Genomic DNA, 10,324 nt, shown 5'->3' on the forward strand with positions numbered 1-10,324 from the left:
AATCACCGTTATATTGTATCGTCACCGTGAAAATATCGCAAAATACAACCATGAGAATACATCACTTTAATTTCCCGTATAATATGTGCTCAGAATTTCAATGCTTGCACTGACTTATTTCGAACACGCCTCTTAACTCCCTTCCCTCAAAGCAATGTTGGAAAGTGAATTTTTCAAATGACCCAATTTTTTTATCATAATTTAACTCATCATATCGATATTCACCATGTCAAGAACTAGTATGGCCAAGACTGTATATTGAGTAAAACTTTTTAAAAAATTCAATATTCCTACCTTTGCCACATGTGTATTATAGTCATGGAGGAGGAACAATTTTTTCCTAAGTTCTTGAACGAATTCAGCTGTTTGTTCATTATAACTTGCAGTTTCATTGATTTCCCTATAAAATTATGAATTAAGTTGAACTGTTAGTCATTCATTTCTACAATTTGCAAAAAAATTAATTCTTTCAATTTTTATATAAAAAATAAGTGTTTTTGCGAATAACTGGATCTTCTTTCTTCTTGTCTTCACTGGTTTTGTTCTAGTTCACATTCAGCCCTTACTTTTCCTCTTCTTCTTTCTTCTCATATATGAGTTCTTCAAGGTTTGATCCTTTCTTCTTTCTCTTCAAACTCTTCAATTCTTCAAAAATCTTTTCATCTTGATACACTTTTAAAGTACTGAGTTACCTAATTCTTCAAAAATCTTTTCATCTTGATACACTTTTAAAGTACTGAGTTACCTCTAATAAATCAACACAAAACGACATTGTTCTACAGATTAAATGACTACATACTATTCAATATTGATAACAAAGAAAAAATATTGGGATTATTGTCCTCTTCTTGAACTATGGTGAGTACATAAATATTTAATTAGTTAGCAATAGAGACTATCGAAAATATATACAAAGATATTAGGACTATACCTTATTAATTTTTCAGTTAATGAAACTGAAATATAGGATTTGTATTCTTGAGTGTTAACAATTCGCAGGATTTCTTTCTTGCTTGCGTGCTGTCTTTTTGAAATCCTTCCTGCAAAAAAAATTAATATATAAATCAATGAAGATCTCTTATTGTAGTATTAATTCACACTAGTAATTTCAATGGAAATTTTTTACTATTATAGTAATATTCATTTTTTACTATTATAGTCCATACAATGATCAAAAGCAGTTTTTAATGGAATTAATATTGTCACAAATGATTTGCACGTTTCCCCTATCAAGTATTGAAATGACACTCATTAGATCAAAAATAATACCTCAATTCATCACTTAAAATGCCATTTCATATCTTCCCAATAGTAACATGCAATATTGCTAATATTTTTGTATTTACTATATTCATGCATACAATTAATAAATTACTTTATAGTGATATTAAAAGACTAAATTAGGAAAATGGGGAGTGCAAGCATTGTAGGTATAAGTCACTCAAAAATGTGTAACTTCAATCACTCATACCAACACATACTCATTCTACAGATAAATATTCTTCATTCATATCATAAATATTGATTTGATAGAAATAAAGTTGAAGTGTCAATATTCTAGGTCTTTTAACACTATACCTCAATTTCATGATTGCATGTTCTCAAACTTATTAGTTATAAATTATTTTGAATTCAATCCTTGTATTTTTATCCTTAAAAATTAATTCATTTATCAAGTAATAACATCCGTGACATATTATAAAAATTTCATAGTTTCATAAATAATTCCTGTATGTATAGCAAACAAATGGATTATTCAACCAATTTATAGGTTTTTCATTACTAAAAGGTACAACCAGATTTTTCAGAAGGTGGATTTTTTCGATTTATTGGAATGGTTCATCATACAAAAATATTACACCAATGAATATTAATTAATGAATTCATCAATAACTATTAAGGAAAAAACAGTTTCAGAGAATATGAATTTCATTGATTCACTAGGCATTACAATAAATAATATTAACAAAATTTTCTCATTTTCTGTTGTTGATTTTTTGTAGAATTGCATGTATTATGGAGACGTCGGCAATAGTATATTAACGACACTTTTGGTCTTAGCAATAAACAAGACCTACCGCCCTGGGAACAGATGACATAAATAATAAATAAAAGTGGATCATGCAAAAATAATATGTTGTGCAACAAGTGGGGTCCAACTTTTCTCACGAATGTGGAAGTTTGTAACACGAGTGTGGAAAAGGACTTTCTCCATAAGTTGCACACTATACTTTTCATACAACTGCACAAATTTAAATAATTCAAGTAATGTACCTAATTCAAAATGTGTCAAGTTTTTCGTTTTCCATAGAAACGACTATCAAAAGCCCACTTTCATTGGCCTACCAAGCGAGGTGTTGGCAAAGAGCCGTATGGAATAATATTTCTCACAGTATGGCGCCTTCAACCAAATCCAAACAAATCAATACATAGTTTTGAAATTGAGTAAGCTATGAGGAATACGCTATTTTCCATAGCAGTTGTAGGAAAACGTAATTTACGACAATATTCAAATTCTCTAAAGACTTGTCATCAAATCAATTGTACCCCTCAATTCAGCAGTTGGATATTCTTGTGAAAAACAATGATTCATAATTTATAATGTAATAGATTAGAACTGCATAAGACTGAATTTCTCTATGAGCATTTGTTGGGGATTGTGTCGTTTTAAATTGTAAACTTAAAACTGAATTTATTTTTGCTTCTTAGCAAACAGCGTTAAAATATATGAAAATTAGATAACTTTGTGATATATGTTAAAACTTTGATTGCTAGCTGGATACCGCCTCTCCATCAGCAGCTAAATGCTAACGGGAAGTTTGGGGTCAGGTGTTGGGTACCAAGGTCGGAGTTCGACTAGGCATTTGAAATGTTCAATCATTAGGTGAATATAATATTTATGGACAATTATTGATTTCACCAACTGTCTTAGTTTAATGTTATAATAAAAGAGAAAATAAGTTGCATTTATTATTAATTTATTCAAAATTCTAAATCCCAGTAACAATATTAAAAATTATTTAACATTTTGTTTATAATTCAACAATATTTAAATAATATAGAATAATCACACATTCAATTAAGTGGACCTTCTGATTCAACAGCATAGCTCTTAACTCTTGAAAACCATAGTGGGGGAAATTTGCTGCCAACCAAATCAAAAACGCAAATATTTTCCTCTCCCCTGTTTCTTGTCCTGATAGAATAGTGAGTCCACTGTAGCTGGATATGTTTTCTACTTTTATGATTCAGTATCATCAGTTCCATATCAAAAGTTTGATCTGAAACTGGATGCAGATCCCTCCTAGTATTTCTCTTGATGTTTTGATTATTTTTATTTTCTTGTCTATATACTGTAATCACAACTCTATCATCTTTCAAACGATAATAACCAGAGAGAACAGGAGATCTGGGAGTTCGACTTTTCAATTGGGATACACTCATATTTGGTTCATCTGGTGTGGTTAACATAAGCACTGTTCCATCAGGGAAAAACCTGAAGTACCTATAGTATGTAATCAAATGCCAAGGTCTATAAAATTGATCTTGAAAACTATTCTCTCCATGTCTAATATAGGTTGTTTTACTTATATAACAGCCATTAAATAGAAGCCTTGGTCTTTCAAGAAACATGTGTCTCCAACTAATATATTTATCAAGTTTGCAGTTTGGACCCCAAACTTTGATACAGGCTAATTTCCAAATTTCAGTATCCCTGGCACAAATATAAAATCCTTGACACACTTGACCAAACATCTCTAGGGATCTCATGTCCAGATCTTGAGAAACAACCCATTTCAAAATATATAAAATCAATTCTATTGGGAGAGAAGATATATGGGTGGAATTCTGTTCATGTTTAGGGAAACAAATTGGTCCTGATGTTTTGTTTTGTAATTTGTGAAGCACATCTCCTTCAGCATACATGGCAGTCATCTTTTTATTTCCAGTTTTCGCTTTTTTGTCTTCAGAATTATTATTCAACATTTTCATTGACTCAAAAAGTCTGTGGTCAATGTCAAAAACCAAATCGAAAGCTTTCTTATAAAACTTTACTGCTTCAAACATTTTACCAGTTTTTTCCATCTCCACCGCCATCAAATAAAAAGTTTTTGCTCTTTCTTCATCAGATGTCTTATCGGGATCATCTCCTGTGATATCATTAACATAGCATTCAGAATTCTTACTCAATTTTGGAGATATTAGCAATTCCTTCTGCCATTTATCTCTAAAATCTTGTAGTTCATCCTCCATATTTTCCTTAGGACTTGATGACGAAGAAGGATCCCCTGGGTTTTTATTTTTCATTGTATCTGAAGGTTGAATGTTTTTGTTGCCCTTGGAACTTCCTCCTTCTGGATCCATTATCTCCTGTAGGTAAGATCCAGAATTTTTATCAAAGTTTAAAGTGGGAAGCACTAATTATCATATCTTGAGAACTATCAATCAACATAATCACTTCTTCTTGACATTGAACTCATTGAATCTAAAATAATATTTGAACTCCCAAACTAAAATAAATTAATCGTTTTTCCGAAAAAACTCCTAATTTATGAAAAATAAGAAATGGCCCTATTATAAAATCCTCCATCAAAGTAAAAATAGTGCTCCAGGAGTTGACACTATCCCATGGAGGGTTGTGAAAATGCTACACAAAGATTTGCACACCGAAATAATAAAAATATATGAAAACTGCTTGAATTTGGAATATACCCTTTGATTTGGAAAGAAAGCATTATAGTAACCATACCCAAACAGAATGCAGATCACCACAAAGTACAAAATTACCAACCAATAACTTATTACCAGTACTGGAAAAACTTTTGAGAAGTTCATCAAAAACAGACTAGAGAAACAATTGGGAAAAATCATAACCAAACATCAATTTGGATTCCGTCCCGGAAAATCAACTACGCACCCAATCGCAATTTTTATTTCTAACACGCAAAATGCTCAACTCAATCCGAAGAAAACAGCCGAGATTTGTCTAGTCATCAATAAAGCATTTGATAGCATATAGCATAGAGGTCTGCTACCTAAACTACATAAACTGGACACTCCTTACCACTTAATTAAAATAATCAAGGACTTTTAAGAACAGGGAAAATTAGCAGTCAAAATAAATGAAACGACCTCTCCTTGGTTTTCCCCATATCAAGGCACACCAAAGGCTCACCACTCTCCCCGTTCTTATATAATATACAGCGACCAGCGACATCTGTAATGAACCCAACCAGTCTCAATACATTCTACAATACGTTGACGACACAATAGTAATTTCGCACGAAAATACCTTGCAAAAATGCATACATGGCTCACAACTATACATGGATAAACTGACAACTTGGGAGCTTGGTTCCATAAATGGCGGTTTCAACCAAATCCAAACAAATCTAAAATGATAATATTCAATCATAAGATACGTCTCAACTCTCCTACAATCCAAATTGAAAACATCATTTCACAATCTCCCTCAATAAAATACCTGTGGACAACAAGGCCAATATGGAATTAAATTGGAACACCACAAAAAAAAAGACATATAAATACAAAGGAATTACTCTGAAAAACTCCACCAAAACTTACAAAACCATTCGTTGACCAATTATTAAATATGGATATCCATGATATGTAAATGTTGCAGACTCGGTAATGAGAAATATAAAAGTTGGAGAGAGAACAGCACTCAGAACCATAACACGTTCATCCGCTTAATAAGCTTCACAACCCAACAAATAAACTACTATATAAAAAAAAACTAACATAAAAGAAAGACTAATCAACCTGAATAGAAGATTTTCGCACAAAATTAAAAGACCTAGAGGTTGTAGGAATCATGTTCCACAAGGATCCAGTAACAGGCCTTCCCAGAAAATTTGCAACACAGGGGGTGATCGATGGATTTTCTGAACTTATGTAGAATTACTTATATGTAGAATTTTGTTTTTTCTTATATGTAATATACTAAGCTGAAGGACTTCGGTCCATGGCCAATAAGGAACAGTTATTATTATTATTAAAAATTAAACCGCACACCATCTTGAAAGCCAAAAACAAAGTAAAACAGTGAATAAACAAACAAATTCTTAAAGAACTATCAACTTCATTTCTTTGAAAAATATTGATTTCCACATATCTTTTACTAGATCAACTGCTATTCAGCAGTTGAACTAGTAAAGGATATGTGTAATGTAATTCCAGTATTCACTGGATATTTATTCAGTTGTTCATCAGCTACATTTATTATACACTGTGTCCGTAATTTTTTATTTTAATTTACCGTATTTTAAAATAATAATCTAATATAAAGGGTGAATTACTTTCGAGTAATGACGTCACCGTCATTTTTTTTTAAACGGAACACCCCCATTTTGTCTCAATTGTCCGATTACTCTAGCTGAGCTGATTACAAAAATGTATCACATGTTGATTCCAATTGGTACAGTGTGGACAAAAATACAATAGTTTTGTGTGTGCTCATAAGATAACACGTAATATTCTTTATCTACTCCTATTGAATTATATATTCATTATTCAACTGCTTTTGAGAAATTAATAGTATCTATTAACAAACAGCGTGAGCTATAATAACTCACTGCTTTAACTCACTATAATGAATCGGAAAAGATGGCTCTGTGTTTCTATACTTCTGTGCTTCTATTCGGTTGGCCGAAAAGGAACATTCCATTATTGTTATTAAGGGGAAGAATGTCACTTTGATAATTTTGACGTTTATAGATAACTTTTGGGGTTTGTCAAAAAAGTTCTTTCTCTATTCTTGAATTTTTGTATTTATTGTCGTAGATAAAGTATTATATTGTATTCAACTTGCGGTAATGGTCATAACTCACTTGATGAATTACAAACTTCAAACTGAAAACTTCATCTGCGTGAGTTAAGACCTACATTACCGCTTGTTGAATAATATGCTATTATTAGTTAAATTAACAATATTATCAAAAATACTTATTGTCTAGCGGCAATTGGTTTGAATGTAACACCCTGTAGTTTGTTAAGCTGTTTAGCTAAGAATGAATTTGTTCCATACTTTACGGACACAGTGTATAATTGTTACTGATTTAGGATACAAACAATAACGACATATAAACAAAGTATTCACATAGAATAATTTTCAAATTCAAATTGACAGCACAAATCAGACAAGAGCTCATCAAAATTTAAAATATCTTCCATCAAAAACTGAATATTTTGAAATTTTATGAACCTCACAAAATTGTTGGCCAAATACAAAATTTCCATATGCAGAGGTTCTTTGTCGATTCTTTGTGAGGTTGAAATTCTATCTCAATTCTTAATTGTAAACCCTACTAAACTAGCTTTCCTAGCTAGTTAGTTATCCAAAGTTCCACATAAAACTTTAAGTTGATTTACTACTTGAGTTAAATCTTCCATTTCAAACCAAGCCATGAAAATCATATGTATTAGACTAAAATAACAATGTCATGTAAATTGAACATTGTGAGCAATCCCCAAACATTTTATTTATAAACAAGATATTGTGGAAAATAGTACAACCATCCGCATACAGTGTGTAACAGACTTTCGTAAAATATTGAGAAATATGAAAAACAGGTCAATTCTTATAAAAACATCATGGTTTTTAAGATATAAATTTTTTGTATTTCTCAGAAACTTCTCTGTCCTATTCCTTAAAAGACTAACACTCGGTAACAATATTCAAAAGAGCCATGAATATACTCTACATCGAAAGACCACCAAATTGTACACTGTTTTCACAATTGTAAAACCAATACCTCATCCCAAATTTTTTTGAGAAAATTGTGGATGAATTTCATGTTGATTTCTATTTTGGTATGATGTTCTCACTTCACCAAAGTGTACACTGCATACTTAGCTTCATTAGGGCAAATTTCTAAAGAAACAAAAGAGCACAGTTCTGGTTCTTTAGAAATTTCCTTTCGGTTTAGAGTAAATTTGGGACTCTACCTACTGTTCTTACAGAGATACACAGTCTATTCCGATGCAGGGTATGAGGGCTTCCAAAAAATTCAGAAAAATTGATATCCTATGAAACATGAGGTTTAAAAAACGGAAAAATCTTGTCTGTAATGTTCTATCATATCCCAAAATATGTTACACCAGGTCTGTTACACCCTGGTCATCAAACTGTCTAGATCTAATCATTTTTAGGATCAATTGAAATGGACCTCAATCTACATTATAGATTAGAATTCTGAGCTGATTATATTACTTAGAAAGTATTAAAAGAGTAAGATAATAGAAATCGTATGCATTAGAATATTGTCCATGTCCTCGTAAGTTCGATAATGGTTGAGTTTTGAAATTGCTTGTTATTCAAATTTAATTTCTGTCTATCTATCTGTGGTCTAATTCAAATAAATTTTAAAAACATGCATGTAAGGTTGAAGTGCATGCAATAACAATATATCAAAGTAAATGTCGGTAAAAACATGAGTTTTTGAAAGTATGTGTCAATTTTTTTTTACGATTTCATCTGGTTAGATAATGACAATAACACATTAAGTAAGAGTTCAGTCATTAACGAAAGTTCAAATCCTGTACTAAATGTCAGTTTGAACATCCTCCAATCCTCAACTTTCATGAGGTATAGAAATTTGTTTGCAATACAATTATATACAATGACTATTTATAGAGTAAAATCCACAAGTGACATAAAATGTAATTGAGGTGTCCAGAATTTATTTGGCATTCTTATGCAGGCAGTTAAGCACCAAAAGTATTAATTTTCAATTAGAAATAATATTTTGGACTGTTTTGAGATAACTCACGACAGAACTTATCAAGTAAATATGATAAAATTATAGAATATTCAACTATGTAGTGATAAAATTATAGTACAAATGCAAAGAAAGTTTCAGTACAGAAAGAGAAAAGCAAGTGATTATAGCTTATTGAAAAAATTATTTGTTTTGGCCCAGACGTCCTTTCCAGTCCAAAACATTCGTTCATTGTTTTAATTGATATGCATTTCATAATGCAAAAATGTACACAATAATTATGTATTAACACATCCTATTTAGCAAGAACCACTTATAGTTGAATATCACAAATAAGATATATTTACTTGGGGTGAATACTTTCTCAACAAAGGTAAGTAAGATTTCTTTATTTCAAATATCATTCTTACCTTTTGAATGTTCGTTCTTCAATCTGGAAAGTGATGGTTGTTTCAATAGATTCTTAGATCGTAGCATTGTCCACTGCAATAAAAATTTAAGTTAATTAATTAACAGAACTCATAAGTAAAATCGTTGGTAATATATTAGAACAGAAGAATAGAAAAAATAACAAAAAGTATATGACCATAACAATTGGAAGAATTCAAGATCATTCGATTTCATCACAATTCATGTTGAACAAGAAGTTATAACTTTCATACTATTGTATCATAATAAAATATTTAAACTAAAAATTATATTACGATGTTAAAACTTACTCAGAAAATAAAATACCATCCCCATATACTGCGATTGCCAAAATTATATTGCACTTAAACAATGAACTAAAATCACAACAAAAGCGTAAAATTAAAGAATCATTCCAACATACGCAGATTCTTTTCATGCAAATTTTTTTTTCCAGCTTTGAACCCTTGAGAATTAAATGGTGTTATGTTATGATAAATGGTAGAAAGATATCTAGATATTTTCGATTTGTTATGTTGGAGAACATAGAATACCAGTTGTCACTATGCAACGTTGCCAACTTTTCTTAATTTCGTTTTTTGAAGGGTCATTCCCCAAACCGATTCATTTTTTTTGCTATCCAGATTTCCTGATAAATCAAAACTATCTAAATGAAATAGGTATTATAATTAGATGTGGAATAACAATCAGAAGTATAGAAAATTCAAACAAAATATCGCTACAAATAAAATCAGGAGCTTTTGAGTCCTTTGAGTGACATTTCTACTGGATCCTTATAAAATAATTATATTCTATCATCCCCATCTGAAATTTTTAACGTTTTCGTTCTGGAAAAATCCAAAATATCGAACAAAAAATTCCTTCCGTCTGCAATCCAGTGCTTTTCTCGTATAACAGTTATTTAATAAGAATTGATACTAATATTAATTAATAAATATACCGAAACACAAGAATACTATCCATGAATTTTGAAAGAAATTCGAATTTTAAAAATTCAAGGTTGACTTTACAGAATCACAACTTTTCAAACGTACATAAACATAATAAACTGAATACAAATTTTTTGACAGCAATGGATCAAATAGTTTCAGGGTTATAAAGTTTTCAGTAGATATTTACAAACATTACATTTTTATCCCTGATTAATTCTTTTG

The 10,324-nt window shown here is 30.7% G+C and overlaps 1 protein-coding gene across 2 annotated transcripts in view; it reads right to left on the bottom strand.

Annotated features, from left to right (window-relative positions):
- The window catches only part of LOC123671963, a 42,692-nt gene extending 33,020 nt beyond the window's left edge, over positions 1-9,672 (bottom strand). The window contains exons 1-4 of one of the 2 annotated variants that reach the window (XM_045605881.1): positions 9,461-9,672; positions 9,152-9,224; positions 932-1,040; positions 295-400 (exon numbers count right to left, since the gene is read on the bottom strand). In XM_045605881.1, coding sequence (XP_045461837.1) covers positions 295-400; positions 932-1,040; positions 9,152-9,218 — 282 coding nt within the window. In that variant the 5' untranslated portion in view covers positions 9,219-9,224; positions 9,461-9,672. Of the gene's footprint in view, positions 1-294; positions 854-931; positions 1,041-9,151; positions 9,225-9,460 lie in introns of those variants that run through there. The other variant, XM_045605882.1, reaches the window with a different exon arrangement.
- Between the last annotated feature and the right edge of the window lie 652 nt (positions 9,673-10,324).

Source organism: Harmonia axyridis, chromosome 2 (genome assembly GCF_914767665.1).
Source record: "Harmonia axyridis chromosome 2, icHarAxyr1.1, whole genome shotgun sequence".
In the NCBI taxonomy this organism is placed as follows: domain Eukaryota; kingdom Metazoa; phylum Arthropoda; class Insecta; order Coleoptera; family Coccinellidae; genus Harmonia; species Harmonia axyridis.